Here is a 25,058-nt window from a genome sequence, read left to right on the forward strand (position 1 = left end):
ATTTCTTCAATTTCTGCAAAATTCTACAGTGAACTATATACTGAAAAAGCTGATCACAACAGTAAGCTGGATAACTTCTCTCCCTCCTCATATTTCAGTGATACTCTGACACAATTTGAAGTCAATCCAGAGATTTTATTGAATACCCTTAACAAATTCAAATTAAGCTATGACACAAACACTGACAGTCTTCCCATGGCCCTCTGGAAACACTGCTTTGTTGTCCTGCAACAACTTCTACATCTGATAAAAGCCATTTTCAAAAAGGAATCATTACCCAACTTTTTAAAAAGGGTGCAAAAGACAGACCTGCCTCCTTTCGACCCATACACAAAGCTAACCCCCTAAGCAAGAGCATTGAGAACCTCTTATACTCTCAGCTCTGCTGCTTTATGAAAAACAAATTCAGCTACATCATCATGGCTTCCTTATGGGCAGATCAACAGTGACCAACCCACTCTCCATAGAACATGACATCAAACAGCCTTGATAATAACAATCAGATAGACATTATATATCTGGACCTACAAAAAGCCTTTGATTCTGTACCATACAAGTTGCTTTGCCTCAAATTAAAGCATCAAGTAATGATTTATCAAGATTTATCAAGTAATGCTTTATCACTTATGTCTAACTTCTTTGACAACAGGAAAAGCAGAGTTCTGTTGGAAGGAAGTTACTCCTCCACTTTCCCTATACAAAGGAGAGTCCCACAGGGTTCTCCTCTCAGGCCACTAATTTTTGCTATATATATTAACGACATACAAGATTGTATGCAACATGTAGACATCAAAGTGCTCTCATATGCAGATGACTTGAAAATGTACAAAACCATCAAAACAACACAAGACTGTGAATCACTGGAAAATGGATTAGACACTATCACCCGATGGATTACAAACAATGGCATAACACTAAACTTAAACAAATGCTGCACCATCTCTGTTGCAGACTATCACAAAAAACACAAGATTATTTATCCCTATAAGACTAATAACCATGAGCTATTGAGAATACAAGAGGTTTCAGATTTGAGGGTATGGTTTTCTGACAAGGGAAACTTCAACACACATGTAAATAAGACTACAGCAAAGGCCTCCAAATCCCTTGGACTGCTTAAAAGAATCTGCTTTGACTTTACCAATATACAGCTCATAAAAACAGCTTGCATAATGATAGTTAACCTAATTCTAGAATATGCCTGACAGATATGGAATCCTCACACCAAAATTCTTAAAAAGCAACTGGAACATATTCAGAAATCCATAGTCAGATTCCTAGGGTACAAATCTAGGTTGGAAATTAACACAAAATCCTATTATGAATGGTGCATTCACTTCGGGATGGTACCAGTCTACCAACGAAGGGTTGAGGCAGACTGCAAATTCCTAATGCATCTCGTGGCTGGAAAGCTGGATGCCCCCGAGCTGCTCTACCTCGTCAATTTCAGCTGTCCTGCAAGAGCCTTGAGAAGACACAATATGTTGGCACTAGAACCATTCAGAACTGATCAACTTTTCCACTATTTCAATATAACTGCAAAATTGCTAAACGAATCCAACATTGATATTTTAGCTGAAGACAGCAATATCAAAAAAGAGTTGCAAAGGTTTTACAATCAAGTAACTAGAAAATGAGAATAAATGATTAACTTAATAATAATAATAAAATAATAAAAAATAGGTATATATTATCTATAAATTTTTCAATAAACAAAGATAATAACTAACAAATATAATAAGAAATAATACAAATCAATCAATGTAACTATTCATTGTGAGCAAACAAGAAAAGATAACTACAGAAGTGTTTAGAAATACAAATTCTCTGTCATCCCAGCTTTGCTCAAATGCAAATCGCTTCTAACATAAGATATTCATTGTATATGCTGTATATTGACCTTGTATATTTGACATTGTATATTGAGATCTGACATTGTATCCTGACTGTAAATAGAATTATTACTGTATTGCTACTGTTATATTCCTCCTCTGTAAGGCTTTGGTTGTTTGGAGTAATAAAAAAAAAAAAAAAAATGTACCAAGGTGTAATTGCCACATTTAAAGCGTACTACATAAGGAATGCCTTTTCCCAAGCTATTAAAGCTATGAACACTGAAAATGTACCAAGCCTAAAGGTGTTTTGGAAATCCTATAACATTAAAACTGACATCTACAACATTTTCAATTGCCTGAGATGAAGCGACTCAGAAAACCATGAATGGAGTGTGGAGTATAGTTTGGAAGAATTGCATAAAGCATTCCCAGGAACCTGATAATTCCGTTGAAAATTTTAAAACTGAAATTGCTGAACTCGGGAGAAGAAGCAGGATTAGACGAAATTGACAATGACAACATTCAAGAGATGATTGACAATGACAGGGATGCCCTCTCTATTGAAGAACTAATGGAAATGATAAAAGAACAGGAGTTTTTTTTTTTTTTTTTTTTTGAGGGAGAAGATGATCAAGAAACTACAGATGAAGAACTGATGAAATTGCTGACTGCAAAAAGACTTAGTGAAGCTTTCATACATTTTGAAAAAATGTGAGATTATTTCCAGGAGAACGACCCTGACATGGAACAAAGTGCCAGGCTAATAAGAAATTTAAAGAAAGAAATTAATCCTTACATGATGTACAATGAGAGGAAGATAAAGCACAACCCAAAATTGGCACATTTTTCAGTCCGAAGATGCAAACACTCAAGAGCACAGTGCCATCAGATTAAATTCATGGTTTTAATTAGTTATTTACCACATAATTATATATGTATGTCATGTAGAATATTTTATATGTACAAAAATTTGAATATTAAATATTTTTAACTGACATTTGTACTCATTTTTGCTACCATTTATTATTGATTAGGAAATATCCTATGGAATAGACCACAACTTACAAATACATATGTTACCTTATGGGAATACGGCACTTGCTTAGTGCTGCATTATTTGTAATGCAGCTCTGGGGGTTCCCCCGACTCTGTATCAAGTAATGTGATGAATACAAAACTCTGTAGAAGCCACATTTATCTAGGTTAGTGAGTGTTAGTGTGGGGTTGTGTTGTTAATCCAGCCTCTTAGCCTAAAGGCCCGTGTTTTCACACTAAACCTCTAGTTTACTGTCTGGCATCACGAGGAAGCTGGCCGGGCAGTGAGGAGTGTAAAGTACTGGCAGGCAAATCCTATGGTAGCCAGGGCTACAGTCAGGGAGAGCACAGTAAAAAAAAAAGTTGGAAGTTTTAATTAATGGGACAGTAAGTGGGGGAAGTAGTGAAGGCTCCACCTCTTTGAAAGGGGGGACAGAAGGGAGCCCCCCAGGACTGGATGCCCATCCTGCCCCAGGGGTGGGAGTTGACTGGTGGTGGTGGTGGGGTCACCCACCAGACGAAAGGGATTGGGCAGTGAAAGATCAATCAACCCAGGTGGTAGAAATGAAAGAACAAAGAACATAATCCCAATGTATGAGTGCTTGCATTGGTACTCTATCCCACACTGTGATAAGCCATGCTGGCCAGTGTTGGCATCCCACATCATGCCGGCAAAATAGCCATGGCATCTTCTGGGATGGGCAGGGGGTCACTGGCGATCCACCCATCATTTTATCCGGGTAGGGGGAACACATTTGCTTCACTCATAATTCACTTTCACACTACTTACGTTCTATTATGTGCTTTTTTTCTTACGTTTTACGATAATTTTTTACCTTTTATTATTTTTTTTTCACTTATTCATCCTCTTTCTCACACACTTGGGGTGGGGGGGAGTCAATGGTGTAATGTAAAATAATATACTAGTACACAATAATTAGGGTTAGATAAGTTTAAAAGTTTAAAGTTTAAAACTAGGGTTAGTGTGTATCTAACTATAATATTTTATGGTTTGTGTTCTTTCTCACACATTTGCACTCTCATTCATTCTTCTGGCTTTCATTTTGTTTAAGGAACTCTTTCTTTCTTCACTGCACTCTCTGGGCATCTCAACTTACTGTTATTCTTCAGTTGAGGTGCAAGCCCATCAACTTTTTTTTTTTTCCGGTGAGGGGAGAATTCAGTGGGTGTGTTTATGTTATTATTAGGATATACAGTCGAACTTCCCAATAACGAATTCGATAAATCTGGCGAAAAAATTCGTTATAGAGAAATTTCGTTATACAGAGAATATCTTTTTTATTAGAAATTGTTATCTAATTAGAAAATGAAAACGAAACTACATTTATTTTTAATGTATTTTATTTCATTCTTATTTAAATTACGTTTACACAATTTTCGCCGGTAAATATCACAAATTAAAAAAATCTGTAATTTTCATTTGCACAGTTCAATTAAAAAATGTTCTGATTCTCAAAGAAAATCTCACATTTGTTCAGAGCATTAAAAACATTATCAGAAACAGTTTTAACAAAACTGTAGACCCATACGAACTGTTTTAAAAGCGTTAATCATTTCTTCGTAAGTTGCCTTTTCTATGGGTTGTTCTGATGCGCCTTCAGCGTCATCGTTAATTTCTTCGTGATCATGATCGCGTCTAACACTGTTCAGCAGTATTTCATCTTCATTTGGATGTTCTGCTGTGATTTTACATAAACATGACTATCCAGCGTTATTTCATTTTCGATGTTTCCGGACGATTCTAATAATGTCCAAAAGTTTTTCAGTTGTGAAAGGGGCAGTTCATCTTTTTCGTCCAGTCGTTGTTCGACTTCTGCATTCAATGCAAATCCCACTTTCGAAAAACAATTTTGAATAGTGTATTCAGTGACATCGTTTGTCCAAACTTTTGCCAGTTCAGAGATGCAATCTCTCTAAGGTTAATTGTAACCTCCAAGTTTCTATTTTCTGATAACGCATTGACAATCTTCATTATTATGAAGATTTGGCTGGAGTTTTGATGTTACATTTGGTGGTAAAAAGAACTTCACACTTTTAAGTTTGGCAGAAATATTGGCAGGATGTGCCGGACAGTTGTCAACACGATTTTCCTTTTTTCTTTTGTTATACGCTTGTCTAGTTTTAATATCCATTCTTCAAAAATATCACTTGTCATCCATGCTTTTTTATTAAAAGGTGTAGTCAACTTCCAAAGATTTTGTGCCTCTAAAACATCTTGGGCTTTTTGATATTCCGATGACTAAAAGTCTTAATTTTACACTTCCTGTCATATTTGCTCCAACTAGCACAGTGATTCCTTCTTTGCTTTGTTTTCCACCAAAACATTTATCATCCTTAAAAGCAAGTGTTCTATTCGATAAACATTTAAAGAATAAACCCATTTCATCAGCATTAGAAACATCCTTACACTCATATTCTTCCAAAATCTTCTTTAAGATATTGTTCCTCCAACTGTTGCAATCTTCTTCGCTTGCATTAACACTTTCTCCACAAATAACATTTTCAACAATTCTGTGGCGTTTCTTAAATTTATCTAGCCACCCAGTGCTCGCATTAAATTCTGTATGTCCAAGGGACTGTGCAAATTTCAGAGCTTGTTGCTTAGGCCCAATATTGGAATATTCTTTTCACATATCATTTGCACCCATTTTAGAACAGCTTTATCAACATCTTCGTATATACACAACTTAATTCGCTTCTTGTCTGCTCCTCCTTCAATTGCATTTAAAATTGATTCTCGATTTATTTAAAATCGTAGATAAACTGCTTGCAGATATGCCATATTTCTCCGCAACATCTTTTTTCTTAAAACCCTGGTCAATATCATAACAATCTTTGCTTTATCATTAATACTTAAACACTTTCTCTTCGACATTGTTTTCACAATTGTAAAAATTACTGGACTGCAGCTCTTGCCGATACATACCCCGCAAACTTCGCTGCGCTGGCCATATAGTGAATTGTTAGTTCTGTACCGCCTACTCAATGACGTTTTCTTGCCAATTCAACAGTATCACTCATTTTGAAGAAATATACGACTTTGTGAATTTCTTTTATTCTGCTGTCATTTCTTTCATTCTGCTGTCACACGAAAGAAAATTTATGATTAACGTATGCTGTATGTTACTTTTCAGAAAAAAAAAAAAAAACAAGAGCATATAGCCTATGTGATTGATGATGAATGAAAAAAGAAAAATTCATGAAAACCATCTACTGGGAGTCCAGTTAGACGAGAATGGACATATCATATAATGATTGACATGAAGGTCACGTGGTACGGTTGAGGTGAGAAGCGAATGTCGCTCAGTAGGCGTTACTAAAAACCGACTATGGTAGCATTCTGTGTATTTCCGCCACAGCACACTAAAGGTTTACCGCAGTGAAGTTCGCTTTCCCCTGAGCCAACATCAATTTACAAATCTACCCTATTTATCGTAAAGTTTACGACCACTTTTAAGAAAACCCATTTGGTTTAATAACTGTAACAAAAATGAAACAAAGACCCTCCTACTGGGGTCAATGGCCACAAGTGTTCACTAAAAGGATGATTATTTAATTCCAGATGCTAATGCGAAATTTCGGAGGGAAGGAGGCAGTATATTTGAGCGGCTGTTTAGCAGTAAATGCTTGAAAATCTTCAAAAATGCTTTTACTAATTTTTTTAAAAATTCGTTAAAGAGAGACTAACACTTCATTATATGGGGTGAATTTTACATGTAATTTCGTTTCATGGTGCAATGTTTTGCGAAAAAATTCGTAATATAGAGAAATTCGTTAAATAGAAGTTCGTAATAGAGAAGTTCCACTGTATATATATATTTTTGTTAGTATATATAAAGTAATGTAAGGTGTTTTAAATGTGTGGTTATTCTGCCTATGACATTCTCTCCTTCACTCATTTCCATTTACCTTAACAGTCATTCACTGTCTCTTCCTCTTATACTCACATTTCCATTTACTTTATTGGGCATTCCTGCTGGTGGAATCTGTTATAAATGGTTAGTAAACTCGATCTAATTGCATTTACGATAATACTGATAGCTGGAATTCTGTGGGTTTTTATGTTATGGTGAAATGTGTTTCCCAAACACTGATATCTTCAATCATATAAAAAACATAAATTTTCAGATTCTTCTCTTTATTCCTATTGTGCTGTGTTCGATTGGGGATATTCCTGCGTTCGACTGCAATTTCTTGTAAACACAAAGGCAAATTTGGTTTGTTTTATTTATGGCATCGTTCCCCTATTTATAAATTGTATATGATTGAATTCATGTAGTGTGAAGACGTGTTATAAGAGGACTGACTGTATTAGTTTTTTTTAGCATTACTTGTCTGCTTAGTTATCAATTGCTTTTGATTGATTGGCATTTTCTTTTCTTGCACTGGTTTTTGCCACTTCTTCATATGACATGGTATTTATTTGATTGTAATTCTCTTTTCCTTCAATGGTCATTTTGAGTTTTGTATTTCAGTATTTGATTTACTAGGTTAAGTTGTGCAAGGCCACACTATAGTTCCACACACAAGTTCCACAATAACATAAAATTAGAGGTACAAGGCTATTACCACATTGATCAAGATTTTTGGAGCTCCGGCAAAAGCTAAGTTTTCATTTATATTTAGCCATTTTATTGACTTAATTGTTATACTAAATTATTTTCTATAAAGAGCTTTATAGTTCTAGCCAAGCTCCGTTGTTTATTTTTGAATTTATATAGCAATTTTGAAAGTTAGTACTTAGTGTCCATAGATTTTACGTTCATAATTTGCCTTCATTGTTATACAATACAGATTAGCATAAGGTTAACGTAAAATTAGATATTGAAAAATGTAGCACTATATTGGAAATCTGTTAGATTAGTATAGTATTATCAATTAATCAGTAAAATTTATTAATCTTATTAAAGTTCATTTTTAATTAAATTATACTTAACAGAATCATGACCCAGACTAAAGCAACAAAGCAGCATTCACAAAATAGGCAAAGTACTGTGGCTCGCGGGTGAACCGAAGGGAGTGATTCTCCAATGCATCACAGTCTATAACAATGCATGAAATATGAAATGTTTGCAGACCTGTCTAGAACAGGACATGATTAAGCCAAGGAGGATATCTTTGTGTGTGCTAGATGCAGAGACTGTGAAGAAATTAGGTGCCAACTCAACGTTCTGATGGGCATCTATGAGAGTTTGAGGTGTGGGGTAAATGCCCTTGAAGAAATTAATATGAGGGTCCCATAAAGCTTTCAGTTGCCCAACTCAACACCAGAGCTCATTCCCGTACATCAGGCAACAAAGCGCCAATCTCCAGGGCAAAATGCGCTGGTCCCACAGGAACTAGTTATTGTTGGTGACTCTATTGGCAGGGAGACAGGGAATATATTATGCAAAAAGGATAGGTGGAACAGGACCAGAGTATGTCTGCCAGGGGCAAATGTAAATGAAAGTAGATGGCGTTGCAGGGCAGATAGCATCTTTTAAGGGCACAAAAGGCAATGTTGTTGTACACGTTGGCACTAATGAAATTAAGAGTAAGAGATCCGCAGATTTACTTAACATATACAGGTCAGTGCTGGAACGAATTAGGGTTAAATTTGAAAGCGTCTGCAATTCTGCCCAGACACGATAGAAGGGAGTATATAATGAGAGCCATGTCAATCAAGTCAGCCCTGGAGTGATTGTGCAAAGCTCACGGAATAGAATATTTTTCATCCTGGTCTGTGCTTGATAACAGGAGAGACTGCTTCTACAGGGATGGGATACACTTAAATAGAAACAGTGCAAGAATGTTTGCTGTTGCTATTGAGGCAGTGTTAGGTGTGTTGGAAAACTACTACATGAGGGATTCACAAACTAAAAGATTAACGGTGGCCTCAGGCAGAGGCGAAAGTGATTCTTGCAGTGCTTCTATTGTAATGAGCAGCAGCCTAGACAGCAAGTTGCAGGGTACTTCAAGGGCTGCTCGGAGTCATCATTGAACAAGTAAATACATGAGCTGTGTTAGGATAACTAAGAGTAAGACCAAGTGCATGTATACTTGCATGTACGCTAATGCTAGAAGTATAGTAAATAAAATTGAAGAATTTGTAGTGCGGATCAAGACATCAGAGGCAGACATTGTTGGGATATCAGAGATATGGTGTCACACAGGTGTAAGCAGTGCAGAATTGGAATTTGGGGAAAACAATGTGTACAGAAAGGACAGACAGGGTAGGAAGGGAGGAGGGGTTATGCTGTTATTTAAGAAACATAAAATCTAAGGAAGTGCATCCACAGGTAGACAGTGCAATGTTGAGTCTGTTTGGTGTGACAAACACTGGGAAAGGGAAAATGAGAGGAGTATGTTATAGGCATAATGATGCTGATGAATACAATGAATAGTTGTGCAGAGAAATAGAATAATTACTTACTTTGTAATCCAAACTTACTGAAAATGATTGGCAGTAATAATAAATATGTATTACAATTTTTTAGTAATAAATGTAATTTTTAAAATGTCTTCGTTTTTAAAACTAAAAATGCCCTAGTTTTTTTCCTATTTTGTCGTAGTTTTTGAATTCTAGATCCAGTAAGCCTACTTTATAGAATCGGTTATATTCATTAGTTTTTTAAATTTTATCTCATGTTCCTCACTTCTTTGTGGTTTACTTTCATTGATTTCCCTTATATCTTTGTTTTCTGCTTGTGCCATCCCTTTCTTATCTTTCTTGGTGCCAAGGGGGGGACAGTTTGCAAGTTCAGCCTTTGTTGTATAATTTGGAGTTTTTTCTCCTAAGAATTCTTACTCAGAGAGACCCTCCTTGTCTGTAGTAATGTTTAGATCATTGGTTATTTTTTCCATATTATTTAATTTTAACACCTTCTTTCTGCAATGTTCTAAATCCAAATCCAACAATATTTTATACGTTCTATTTGACCAATTAATGCCGAAGTATTGTGATTTTTCGGTTTTGGCAGGAAAATTGTAGATACAAAGAATACTCTATCAATATCTAAGAATATGTTAAATCTGTTATTAGATATAGATTCCCTATCAAAAACAACCCCAAAATAACCAGTTATAAATATAATACTGAACATCTTTGTACTTTTGTTATGGAATCAAGTCTATAGTTGAGACATTTACCTTATATTTTTATTATCAAGCGGCCTCTAGCCAGAAACTGACAAATCCGCTATATACCATACATGCATATTATATTATATACATATGATATACAGATTCAAAGTCATGTTAAATAAAGGTCATAAAGTGAAATGAACATATAACAAGTCCTGACAATTAATTACAGTAATCACATAAAGCACATCATACAATTAATCAGAAATATAAATTGATATGATATGAATAGGACCAAACATTACACAAGGAACCACTGATCTTATGAAGTCAACATGAGATGAAGACAAATAGCAGAATGGTCACGAGTTTGGGTGGGAACTAGATTAGCCCGGTGCAGGTGAAGTTTTTATGGCTCCAGCAAATAGAGAAGTTACCATTTTATTTACTAAATTGGCATATTAATTTATTTTTTAGAAGTAGGTTATATTCCTAGTTACATTACTTAGTTTATTTTGAACTTATATAGAGATTTTCTAGGTTATTTCTTAGTATCGAATGTCATCAACTTTTGCCCCTGCTCTACAATGTCATCAACTTTTGCCCCTGGTGGACATAACCCGGTCTTATTCCACCTATCCTTTTTGCACAATATATATATCCCTTTTTGCTAACAATTGAGCCACCAACAATAACTATCTCCTGTGGGACCAGCACATTCTGCTGTGAAGGTTGCCGCTGTGTTGCCTAGTGCTCTCTGGCATTGAGTTCGGCAGCTGAGAACTTGATGGGCCCCATTTTAATTCCTTCAAGAGCATCCACCCGACTCTTCACGCTCTCATAGACGCTTCTCAGAATGTTGAGTTGGCACCTAAATTCTTCACATTCTATGCACCTAGCACACACAGGACATGATCTAGCCTCTTTGGCTAGATCATGTCCTGTTCAAGAAAGATCGGCAAACATGTTGCATTTTGCACATTTTTTTAGACTGTGATGCATTGGAGAATTGTCCCCTATGGTTCTCCTGCGAACCATAGCACTTGTGCTACTTTGCACAAGTTGCTTTGCTGCTCTAGTCGGGGCATGATTTCTATTTAAATACAATTTAGTTAACAATAAAAATTAAATGGATTTATAAATTTAATCGATTAATTGTCAATACTATACGAAGCTAACAGATTCCTACTACAGTGCTACATATTATGCTATCTAGTTTTACATTATGCCTTATACTATTAACTTTGAGATGTACTTAATGCTATTCTGTATCGGTACTACACAATGGCGGAGAGTTTCGAAAGGTAGAATGCTCATGAGGTAGAATTTTTTCTTGGTGTGGTCTCAGCTTGTTAACAGGAAAGATTGCATCTACAGGGATGGGATACACTTAAATAGAAGGGATGCAAGAATATTTGCTAATGCTATCAAGGCAATGTTAGTTTGGTCGGAATACTGCTAGCTTGGGGGATTCTTGAGGAAGCTTTCAGAAATTTAGACTGGTCACAGAAAGGAGTCAATGTGAATGGCAAGTACCTAAACCATTTACAATTTGCAGGTGACATTTTGATCTTAAACCATTAAAGATGAATATGACTAAAACAAAAGTAATGATGAACAAGCATGCCACACTAAGGGATATAATGATTGAAGGAGCAGTAATTGAAAAGGTGGATTCACATACTTATCTGGGACAAGTCATTAGCTGTAATAATCATAAATGGCTGGAAGTAAAGAGAAGAATAAATTCAGGAAATATAGTCACATACTAAAGGTGTATAAAGCCTTGAATGGTTTGGGAATGCTCAATGCTGATGGGATTCTTCCTCTTGCTCAGAATAATTGCCTGAGAGGGCATAAATTCAAATTGAGGAAAGTGTAGTTGTAGGATAGATGTGCGGAAGTTTGCCTTTAGCCAGTGGGTGGTTGATTGCTGGAACAAACTTCCATCTGTCGTAGAAGTTGATAGCATACTGAGGAGCAATATCCCAATTTGTCTGAAACGTGAAATAGTCAACCAATGTACAAAGGGTACTAGGAAAGTTTTGCAATACAGCTTTGTTTATTTAATTTTTTCAAAGTAATTTCCTCTACATTCAATACACCTCTCCATCCTCCGAAACCAATCTTTAAACCAGTTCTGCCAAGTTTGACTAGGGAGTAAAGCACACTCGTTGTCCCAAGCCCGTAGAAGGTCCTCATCACTGGAAAACCGCCCCCCTTTTAGCTTCATTTTCACATGCGGGAACAGTGCAAAGTCACAGGGAGCAAGGTCTGAACTGTAGGGAGGGTGCTCGAGAAGTTTCAGTCCTGTCGTGGTCAAATATTCAGTGCAGGCTTTGGCGCGGTGAGCTGGAGCATTTTCGTGATGGAGATACCAGGTGTCCATTCTTGACTTTGGCCGCAGGTTCTTCATAGATCCAATGACTTTAGGCAGGCATTGTTCAGTATACCACTTAGCTGTGACTGTCTTCTGCGTGTCCAAAACGACACGTTCCACAATTCCACTCGATTTGAAAAATACAGCTATCATTTTCTTCTTTACAGATCGGGATTTTCTGACAATTACGGGTGTGTCGTCATCATCAAAGACCCAAACTTTGTTTTGAGCCTTGGTCGGTAGATCGTAATAGTACAGCCAAGTCTCGTCACCTGTCACAATGTTGTTCACATACCGAGATTGTCCCTTATCAAACTTTTTTAACATCTCCCGGCACCAAGTCACACGTCGTGTCATCTGCTCTTCAGTCAGTTGATGCGGCACCCAGAGAGAACAAAGTTTCTTCACGTGCAAATGATCTTGCAGAATCGAACGAATTGCTGGTGCATTTAGGCCCAAAGTATCCTCTATCTGTTGGTAGGTCACTCGCCTGTTTTCGTCAAGCATTTTCCTCACAGCAGTAACGTTTTCCTCCGTAACTGACATTCGTGGCCTTCCCGGCCTCTCAGAATCCTCCAGAGTGAAATTTCCCCTTTGGAATTCTCTATACCACCTGAATATCTTTGTACGATGTGGACAATCATCATCTAGTGCAAGAGTCATTTCTTCTAAGCACTGGTCTATGGTTAAACCACGCACGAAATTATACCGCAAAACTGTCCTTATCTCATTTCGTGACCACGATGCCATCGCAAGCAGTTTACACTCTCACTACTAATGAATAACTGAGCCCATCGACTTGGCGCGGTGGCTACTATGCACGTATGAACATGCAGCAACAAGCAGCTTCCTGTGATTCATTGTTGCGCCATATTGCAAAACTTTCCTAGTACCCTTAGTATACTCCCCACCATGACTTATGGAAGTGAAACTTTGCCACTCACCAAAAGAATGGAAGAGAAGCTGAAAACTACACAGCAAAGAATGGAACTAATTATATTAGGAATCAGACTGTTGGATAAGAATAGAAACACATTAATTAGGCAGCAGACTCAAGTAAAGGACATTCTTATCAAATCTAAAGAACTAAAATGGTCTTTTGCAGGACACATAGCTCGAAGACATGATGACAGATGGACTAAGAAAATAACAGAATCGTATCCAAGAGGAGCTAGATGAAAACCTGGAAGACAACGACGGAGATGGACAGATGAAATTCACGAGTTCATGGGTAGTAAATGCACAAAACAGAAGGAACTGGAAAGTTGCTGGTGACTCCTTCATCCTGCAGTGGATTGAAAATGGCTGATGATGAATCCACACAATTGCACATATGTATATTCTTGCCATTTATAAACAAAAAAAAAAAATAGAAGAAGATAGAAAACCTTGTGGAGAAAATGTAGGATTCTGCTTCCACCCAAAACTAGTAACATATCCAGCACTGATTAAGTGTTGTGTGCATTTTTCTTTATCACCAAAAGCTGTTTTGTTTGTATATCCATGCTTGTGTAGATTTGATTTGAAACAGGATTGACTCATCTAGGTTAACATGTGAATCACCCATTTTTCTGCAGTTAGTCTAAATTAGCTCACATTGAATTGGTGTTTTATGTGTTTCATCACATTTTAAATGCAATTTATTGTTTAGATTCCATTATTTAAACACAGAGGTTAATACTCAATTGCCTTTCCATGCCCATTTCTTTCTCTGTATGATCCAATAATTTTTTGCATGCATTTATGTTTGAAGACCAAAATCCTCTTTATTGTTAAATACTCAAATATCTTTGCTATGGCAGAATCTTTCTCTGTGTGACTATTACATTTTTAGTCTGAAAGGTAAGCATTTTCACATGGATGAGCATATCATATTACAAAATTTGATCAGGACCAAATTCTGTGACAGGAGAAATGTCAGAGCACATTATGTAAAACATGTTTCAATTAAAATAAAATAGAGACATTTTCTGTATTTCATTCATTTATGCCTTCATCTAATACAAAGATTTTACTTATAAAGCATATAAAAATATTTTTTAAATATCTAATATACAATTTATGTTATTTCTTAGGCTATGAAACACAGTTAGAAAAACTGCACTGCCCTAGATGTTCATTTCAGGCATATTATTTGGAGCAATATAAAGATCATCTCACTGTACATTCAGATGAAGCACACCATTGCAAATGTTGTAACTTTCTTTGCTTTGACAATAATGAACTGATTCAGCACTATAAAGTAAGTTAAATTAAAATTCCTGCTAAATAAATAATATATAATTAAATGATATCATTTAATGGTACAAAAGGAACCATCACAGGCAGTGGTCATTCATTTTGTATCATTTCCTATTCAAGTAGAAGAATACTCTTAGTGATATTACTGATATTACAAGTACTGTGAATCTTGTATTAGAGACACCACTTCTTATTTCAGAAGTATGATTCTGCTGGAGTACTTTCATCTTTCCATCCTAACCCAATGAAGAGTGTCCATTTCAACCCTCATTTACCTGAAAGGTTAGCCAATTAGTATGGTGTAGGCCAATAAAACTCAGGTCTTACAGTTTTAAGAAACTTTAAGGCTTGAGTAAATAATAAACTGCAGGGAAATTTGTAATTAAATATGTGAATTCAAAATATCAGAGCATTACAACAAATAATATAATATGAATAGTACACATATAATTTAGAAAGGACATTATATGAAATGATTGTGCAGCAAAAACACTAAGTCCATGTATGAGTTTTGTGAAAATATTATTTATTGCACAGTATCAGGAAAGCATTTGATATTGTTGCACATAAATGACTGCTGTACAAATTTGAGCAGTGTGGCATTAAGGCAGTGTCCAAAGCCTACAAGTTAGTGCAGTGGTTTTCAACCTTTTTTTTAATAACGGCACCCCTAAGTAATTTATTTTATTTTTGCGCCACCCCTACTCAATCTACTCAATACTCAATTTTCTGTCTGTTAGATCCGATTCTCTCTCTGTGTGTGTATATATATACAGGAGACTCTCAATTAACTGGGAAGCAAATTAACCAGGACACTTCAAGACTCCAAATTTAAAAAAAAAAAAAAAAGAAATCAACCAGAAATCAAAAAATTCAAGTAATAACTAGAATAGGTATAAACAGATATTTTGCAAGTCGTAAATAAACGACAAGCGGAATTATAAGTCGTCATTGGGAGATTAGTGTACTTATTATCTTGCAATCCCCACTGTCTTCACACCCGCTGCTCAAAAAAAAAAGAGAGAGACCAAATGTTTAGTTTGAATTAGTGCGTCGTGTCAATTGTTGTATTCCATTGCAGCGCAAAAGGACAACTTTTGTTTTGTTATTTAAATCAAAAATGTCGGAATGTTTTTCATAGTATTTTTTATTTATTTATTTTTTTGTTTAGAAATCGCGAAAATGATGCGTAAACTCAAAAGATTTGCTTTTTCAGTTAAACAAAAACTTGAAATTATTCAAAAGTTTGAAAACGATGCATCTGTTAAATCTCTAGGGAATCGTTATAATAAGGATGTATTAAAATGGCCAAACATTAACAAGTATTGTGCGGAATTCAGATTTTTCAATAATAATATAGTAGCAATATGTTTTAGTCATTCCCAAGTTAGCGTAAAAGTCAACGAAGTAAGAAGTCCTGGAACGTATCCCTTACGTATATCGCGGACTTTTGTATTTTTGGATTAACCGAGAAATCGATTATCTGAGATTTGTTTTTTACCATCTATCCTGGAAAATCGACAGTCTACTCTATAATATTTAAAAATATATATGTGTTTTATGATAGTTATTACAATAATATAATTATAAAAATTACATTTCATAATACAAATATATATATATATATATATACTATCATTGAATTATATTAAATAAAGTTAAATTATAAATAAATAAATAAATAAATAATTAAGCATTCATTAGAGGCAGCAACATGCAATTCCTCCATATGAAGCTGAAATACATCCAATATGTTAAATTAAATTAAATAAAACATAAGCCAGTAGTATGGCAAAAACTGTAGAGCGAAAATTAACATAAAAATAACCCAAATAAACAATCAAACGAAAAGAAAGAATAGATATAAATAGTAGCCCATAAACCCTTGTATAATTTCGAACTTTAAATCCAATTAAAACTATACAAAATTTAGACGAATGCCAATTATTTATTAATTTAGCGGTACCCCCCAGAGGTACCAGTTCCAAAAGACGTGAGATATCACCAAAAGAGGGTTAAAGGAACTACCAAACAATAACAAAATAAATTAAAATAAAATAGACTGACCATCATGCCCCATCTCGACAGAGGACCACGAGGCCAATGATGGTCATGGAATTGCTGCATTTCAATCGCTATACAAATGGTCGCCATGGTGGAAAGATCGAAGTACCAATGCAGAGGATTTGCACGGCGGTGGTCCTTATGCAGCGAAAAATAAAATATAGAACAGACAGCACTCTAGAGCAGAGCCACACCACTGACATACTGTAAGCTGAATCAGCTTATATAGAAGAAAAAAGGAAAATAGATGGCAGCACTGGCTTTGCTAAATTAGCATATCGACCCATTACTGTTGAATTATATTAAATGTTGACAGAAGTTGAATTATAATAAAATAAATAATTAATAATTAAGCATTCATATGGAGGAATTGCAAGATGCTGCCTCCAATGAATGCTTAATTATTAATTATTTATTTTATTATAATTCAACTTCTGTCAACATTTAATATAATTCAACAGTAATGGGTCGATATGCTAATTTAGCAACGCCTGTGCTGCCATCTATTTTCCTTTTTTCTTCTATATAAGCTGATTCAGCTTACAGTATGTCAGTGGTGTGGCTCTGCTCTAGAGTGCTGTCTGTTCTATATTTTATTTTTTGCTGCATAAGGACCACCGCCTTGCAAATCCTCTGCATTGGTACTTCGATCTTTTCACCATGGCGACGATTTGTATAGCGATTGAAATACAGCGATTCCATGACCATCATTGGCCTCGTGGTCCTCTGTCGAGATGGGGCATGATGGTCAGTCTATTTTATTTTAATTTATTTTGTTATTGTTTGGTAGTTCCTTTAACCCTCTTTTGGTGATATTTCACGTCTTTGGAACTGGTACCTCTGGGGGGTACCGCTAAATTAATAAATAATTGGTATTAGTCTAAATTTTGTATAGTTTTAATTGGATTTAAAGTTCGAAATTATACAAGGGTTTATGGGCTACTATTTATATCTATTCTTTCTTTTCGTTTGATTGTTTATTTGGGTTATTTTTATGTTAATTTTCGCTCTACAGTTTTTGCCATACTACTGGCTTATGTTTTATTTCATTTAATTTAACATATTGGATATATATATATACAGTATATAATAATTTTATTCTCTATATAGAGGTACTAAGTAAACATCAATTATAGATCACCACAAAATTAAAAAGATACTGTACACTTTTTTATAATGAAATAAACATATAAATTTTAAAAAATAATAAGTTTAAGTAACTTAAACCCAAATTACGGGGCACCTCTGGAATGTTATTACGGCATCCTGGTTGAAAACCACTGAGTTAGTGCAATTGCATCCTTTTCTCTACGTAGCCAACTACTTAAGTAGTTATAAATTGGCACCATTAAGTACATCTCATGTTGTGAATACCTTCACAATGAGTTAACATGATATTGCACTACCTTCTATAAGTAATGCTTCACCATAGGAGAAGACTATTGTTATTTATTCTCAGCGGATACCATCACCCATACGTCACTGTTTTGGAGCTTATTGGATCCTCATCAGTGTATGGGAAGGTACCCTGGTGTTGCAATGATATTAACCCAGTTGTGAAGTATAACTCCACAATATGAGAGATGCCTGATGGTGTGGGGTAATTTAGATTTCAAAATAGTTTAGGCTAAAGCTTCAGGTTATATAGGAAGTTAACTAGCATACAAGTTATTGTAATTACATCATTTCTGTATGTAGCCAACTAGTGCAGTTGCATCAGTTCTGTACATAGGTATTCACAATATGAGATATACATAATGATGCCAATTTATCACTACTTAAGTAGATGGCTACGTACAGAAATTATGCATTTACACTAATTTGCACGCTAGTTAACTTCCTACATAACATGAGGCTTTAGCCCTAAACTTTTCCATAATCTCTCATATTGTGGAGTTATACTTCGCAACTGGGTTGTCATCATTGCAACACCAGGCTACCTGCCCACCCACTGATGAGGAGCCAATAAGCTCCGAAACAGTGCTGTATGGGTGATAGTATCTGCTGAGAATAAATAACAATAATCTTCACCTATGGTGAAGAGTTACTTATTCAAGGTAGTGCAATATCATGGTAACTCATTGTGAAGGTATTCACAATATGAGATATACTTAATTATACTAATTTATGACTTCTTAAGTAGTTGACTAGGTACAGGAATGACAAAAATGCACTAACTTGAATGCTAGTTTACATTGTACATAACCTGAGGCTTTAGCCTTAAACTATTCTGCAATGGCAATGTTGAAATTGATAACCACAGAGAGTGGTTATCAGTGGATGCTGCTCTTTGTGGACTAATATTAGTGGAATACTCCAGGGTTCAGTGCTGGGGCCCATTGTTGTTTTCTGCATTTATTAATCTTATTGATGAAAGTATACTAGCCTTAATGTATAAGTTTTCAGATGATACAAAGGCTAGAAGAGTGGCAAATGACAATAATTACTGTATGCTACTGCAACAAGGTCTAGAACAATTAGTCAGATGGGCTTAGAAATGGCAGTTGAAGTTTAACAATGACAAATGTGAGGTTCTGTATATGGGTAGCAGCAATCCCAGTTTAATGTACCCTCTGAATTTAAATTTATTAAAATTTAATATAATTAGAGTTATATGCAAAGAAAATTCTGTGTTTTCAACTCCTAAATTGCGTTTTTTTTTTTTTTTTTTTTATGAAAACTCCAAACACGAGAGGTATTACCATTAGCATTAGTAGAGGCATATGATTCAAGAAAGCAAGTTTATGCAGCATCAGCCAAAGAAAAAAAAAAAAAAACCCTTACACTTCACCCCTTCGTTTGTTCGAAATGCTTGTCCACCTGAGCCTTAAATTTATTTAGGCTATCAACTTCCACAACAAGGGATGGAAGTCTGTTCCACCAACCAACTACCCGCTAGCTAAAGACAAATTTCTGCACATCTAATTTACATCCGTCCTTCCTCAATTTGAATTTATGCCCTCTCAGATGATTATTCTGAGCAAGAGGCAATATCCTATCAGCATTGAGCATGCTCAAACCATTCAAGGCTTTGTACACCTCTATCAGATTACCTCGCTGGTGCCTAGTCTCCAGACACTGTAATTTGCAAAACTTAAGCCTTTCTTCGTAAGAGCAACCCTTCGTTCCGTTCACTAACCTTGTTGCCCTTCTCTGTACTCGTTCCAGCAGCTCTACATCCTTCTTGAAATGAGGCCTCCAGACCTGTATACAGTACTCAAGGTGCAGCCTAACCATTGCCTTATACAAGGGAATACTCACCTCCCTATCCCTGCTAGAAAAATTCCTGTATATCATTGATAAGACACCATGAGCTACTCTTGCAGCCCGTCTGCACTGCCCAAAGAACTTCATATCTGCCTGCACAATAACCCCCAGGTCCTTTTCATTCTCTACCACTTTCAGTGTAGTATCACAGAGTTGATACGTTGCTCTGGGGTTGCTGTTTCCCATATGTAGTACTTTACATTTGTCAAGGTTAAACTTCATTTGCCACCTCTCAGCCCATCTGCTCAACCTTTCCAGATCCTGTTGCAGCAGCATAGTGTCAGTAGCGTCCTTAACAACCCTACCAACCTTTGTATTGTCTGCAAACTTGGACATTAAGCTTGATATACCATCATCAATATTATTTATAAATACATAAAACAACAATGGACCCAATGCTGACCCCTGAGGGACTCCACTAATAACATTAGTCCACGATGACCAGTGTCCATTAATTACCACTCTCTGTCTTCTGCCACTCAACCATCCCTTTATCCATAGCAACAATTTGCCACTAATGCCACACTGCTCCAATTTGTTCAGCAGTCTTCCATGTGCAACAGTAACAAAAGCCTTTCTAAGATCCAAATATATAATATCAAAGTTATTCCCTGCATCCAGTTCTTTTGTGTCTGCATCATAGTATCCAACCAAATTGGTCAGGCAAGGCTTTCCCTTAGCAAAACCATGGTGTGTCCGAGCTATAACTGAATTCTTGTCAAGATGATCCTGCATTGCTTCTTTAACCAGTGCTTCCATTAATTTTCCAGGAACAGAAGTTACACTCACAGGTTTATAATTACTTGTGTCAGCCTTTGATCCTCCTTTGTGAATTCGGGTCACATTTGTACATCTCCAGTCAGTGGGTACCTCCCCTGAGTCCAAGTAAGCTCTCATAATTATGGCTAACGGATTGCATACTTCCTTTGCTGCCTGCTTTTAATATAACTGGATAGATCCCATTCACCCCAGGTGCCTTTCTTGTATTTATCTTCAACAATTTCTGCTCCACTTTACTCTCAATTATTACAAGATCATCCAGCTCACTGCCATTGTTTACTTCATCTATGGCATTCCCCTCGCTGAATAACTCCTCATGTGTGATTGTAGATGGAAAATATTGATTTAGTTTGTTAGCTACCTGAGCAGGATCATGAACAGTTGAACCATCGATATCAAGTGAACCAATCTGATTCATCCCCTTCCTTCTAGAGTTTACATAAGTAGAGAACTCCTTGCTGTTTTTCTTTGCATCCCTTGCCAAAGATTTCTCGTAATCTGCCTAACCTCCTTTGTAACTTGGTTACAGATCAACTTATATGTATCATAGGCTTCTGTGTCACATGTTAATTTATATGTATCCCATGCATTTTTCTTCTCTGCCATATTGTCTCATTAGTTCATCTGACATCCATTTAGGCCTGAACCTTGAACAATATTTCTTAGTTGGTATGTAACGTCGAGTAGCTTCCAAGATAAGTTCTTTGAATGCTTCCCATTTTGAGTTTGCTGTTGGTAACATCATCAGTTGGTCCCACTGTATAGAATTTAAATACTGTCTTAAAATTTAAATTTACCGTGATGGTAGTTACCTCCTTGAGTAAATCCCACTTCAGCACACTGTGATCACTGCCACCTGGTGGTTCCTGTATCTGCAGATTCTTAATGCATGAAGAATCACTACTGATAATCAAATCAACAGTATTGCTCCCTCTACTTGCCTCCTGAACATGCTAATTTAGAAAACAGTCATCCAATAAATCCACAAAAGTCTTGCTAGTGTGTGTGTGACCAACCCACAAATTCCAATCAATATCTGGGAAATTAAAATCCCCCATTATAAGACTCTCTGAGTTACTGGCCCACTCTATTTCTCTGTAGAGTTCCTGATTATACTCCTCAGAGTCGTTAGGCCTATAGCACACTCCTACTCTCAATTTTGATCTCCCAATGCTTATGTCACGCCAAACTGACTCGACACTGCACTGTCCAGCGATGTCAACTGGCTTCACTTCCTTGGATTTTATATGTTTCTTAACTAATAGCATAACCTCTCCTCCCTTCCTATCCTGTCTATCCTTTCTGTAGACGTTGTACTCCCCAAATTCCAGTTCTGCATTACTTATATCTGTGTGACACCACGTGTCTGATATCCCTACAATATCCCAACAATATTAGAACCAATAATACTTAGTATCATGCTTGGGTTGGAGGCTGAGAAGATATTTGTTGACATTACACTTGAACTTCTGCAGACTGTAATTTTCAGGAAGATTTTTCCAAAAAACGGCAGTTGAATGAATAAACAAGGAAGATGAAAAGTTGGTTCTGTGAGTTTGAAGTTGGACAGTAAATGGATGTTTTCTGGTGGCAGCATGTGTTCTGACTGTTTTGAAAGAGAGAGTGGCAATTATAGAAGCCAATTCAGAAAAACAGTGCCCATGGAAATATCTGTAGAAAAGGCATGCAGCAGAAACAGTATGTCTGTGAGACAGAGAGTGGAGACACTGTTAGAGATGAGTCATTAATTAATCTAACTGCCCTCTTCTGAATGGAATCTAGAAGCCTAAGAGAGGTTTTGGGGACACTGGCCCGGATGTGGGAACAATATTCCGTGGTAGGGTGGATTTCTGATTTGTACAGAGTGAATTAATTAATACATAACTTGATACGGAAGTTATATAAACAGAACTTGTAGATAATACTCGATACTGAAAAATATATATAGCGTTATAACTGTGTTGGGATACAAGTTTAGGGTTATAATTTTGTACTGAAATTGAAATTTTATTGAAATTAAATCGAAATCATGACTCAGACTAGAACAGCAAAAAAAAAGGCTCAAGCTAATGGTAGTGCTGTGGCTCAGGGGAGAACTGAGGGGGGCAGTTGCTGTCTGAATCACAGCCTTTTAAAATGCACTGCTTGCTTGATGTTTGTGGAGCAGTCAAGTACGGGACATGATATTGCCATGGGGGATGTCTTTGTGTGTGCGCGCAATGTAAGGAAATCAGGCGACAATTCAGCATTGTTATAGGCCTATATAAGAACTTGAAGGATAGGGTGGATGCCCTGGAAGGATCTAAATTGAGGGGCCCATCAAGCTCTCAGCTGCCCACATCAATGCCAGAGCTTGCACTTGGTCATCACGCAACCCTGCGGCAACTCCCAAGGCAGAATGCGCTGGTCCCACAAGAACTAGTAGTTGTTGGTGACTCTATTGTCAGGGAAATGGGGAACATGCTTTGTAAAAAGGATAGATGGAACAGGACCAGGGTATGTCTGCCAGGGCCAAAGGTTGATGACGTTATAGAGCGGATATCATCTTTTAAGGGCACAAAAGGTGATATAGTTGTACACGTTGGCACTAATGATATTAAGAGTAGGAGACTGGCGGAATTACTTAACAAGTACAGATCACTGGTGAAAAAAAAAAGCCGTGAATTAGGGTTGAATTGGAAGTGCCTGCAATTCTGCTCAGACACAATAGGAGGGTGTATATGATGAGAGCCTTGTCGATCAATTCGGCCTTGGAAAGATTGTGCAAGGCTGAAGGGGTAGAATTTTTTTCAGCCTGGTCTGTACTTGTTAACAGGAGAGACTGCTTCTACAGGGATGGGATACACTTTAATAGAAAGGGTGCAAGAATATTTGCTGATACTGTTGAGGCAGTGTTAGGTGGGTCGGAAAACTGCTAGCTTGGGAGAATACATGGGCTAATAGATTAACAGTAGCCACTGGCTACTGTTAATCTATTAGTGAAAGTGATTCTTCCACTGCTTCTATTGGAATGAGCAGCAGCCTGGAAAACAAGATGCAGGATATTTCAGGGACTGCTATGAGCCATTGCGGTACAAGTAAACACTTGGGTTGTGTTAGGGTAGCTAAGAATAGAAACAGGTGCAGGTATACTTGCGTGTACACCAATGCTAGGAGTTTAGTAAATAAATTTGATGAATTTGAGGTATTGCTCAAAACATCAAAGGCAGATATTGTTGGGATATCAGAGACGTGGTGTCACACAGATATAAGGGATGCAGAACTGCAATTTGGGGAGTACAACGTCTACAGACAGGATAGACAGGGTAGGAAGGGGGGAGGGGTTATGCTATTAGTTAAGAAACACATAAAAACCAAGGAAGTGAAGCCAGTCGACATTGCAGGACAGTGCAGTGTTGAGTCAGTTTGGTGTGACATAAGCATTGGGAGATCAAAATTGTGAGTAGGAGTATGCTATAGGCCTAATGACTCTGATGAGTATAATAAGGAACTGTACAGGGAAATAGAGTGGGCCAGTAAATCAGAGAGTCTTATAATGGGAGATTTTAATTTCCCAGATATTGACTGGAATTTGGGGGCTGGTTACTCACACACTAGCAGGGCTTTTGTGGATTTATCGGATGATTGTTTTCTACAATAGCATGTTCGGGAGGCAACTAGATGGAGTAATACTCTTGATTTGATTATCAGCAGTGATTCTTCATGCATTTAAGAGTCTGCAGATAAATGAACCACTAGGTGGCAGTGATCACAGTGGGCTGAAGTGGGATTTACTCAAAGAGGTAACTACCATTAGGGGTAAAGGGAAGGGTTATTGCTTCCGTAAAGGCGACTACGATGGCCTGAGACAGTATTTAAATTCTATGCAGTGGGACCAACTGATGATGTTACCAACAGCAAATTCAAAATGGGAAGCATTCAAAGAACTTATCTTGGAAGCTACTAGGCTTTACATACCAACTAAAAAATATTGTTCAAGGTTTAGGCCAAAATGGATGTCAGAAGAACTAATGAGGCATATGGCAGAGAAGAAAAATGCATGGGATACTTACAAATTAACACATGACACAGAAGCCTATGATAGATACAAGTTGATATGCAACCAAGTTACAAAGGAGGTTAGGCAGGCGAAGGCAGATTACGAGAAATCCTTGGCAAGGGATGCAAAGAAAAACAGCAAAGAGTTCTTTACTTATGTAAACTCTAGAAGGAAGGGGATGAATCAGATTGTTCCAATTGATATTGATGGGTCAACTGTTGATGATCCTGCTCATTTAGTTAACAAACTAAATGAATATTTTGCATCGACATTCACACATGAGGAGTTATTCAGCGAGGGGAATGCCAGAGGTGTATTCAACTCTAGCAGTAAG

General features: G+C 36.7%; 1 protein-coding gene across 1 annotated transcript in view; it reads left to right on the forward strand.

Annotated features, from left to right (window-relative positions):
* Positions 1 to 25,058, forward strand: part of LOC150084478 (uncharacterized) — an 804,913-nt gene that overhangs the window by 532,741 nt on the left and 247,114 nt on the right. The window contains exon 11 of the mRNA XM_090376257.1: positions 14,409 to 14,575. Coding sequence (XP_090232383.1) covers positions 14,409 to 14,575 — 167 coding nt within the window. The remainder of the gene's footprint in view (positions 1 to 14,408; positions 14,576 to 25,058) is intronic.

Source organism: Mastigoproctus giganteus, chromosome 6, assembly GCF_048544385.1.
Source record: "Mastigoproctus giganteus isolate SK-2022 chromosome 6, ASM4854438v1, whole genome shotgun sequence".
NCBI lineage: Eukaryota > Metazoa > Arthropoda > Arachnida > Uropygi > Thelyphonidae > Mastigoproctus > Mastigoproctus giganteus.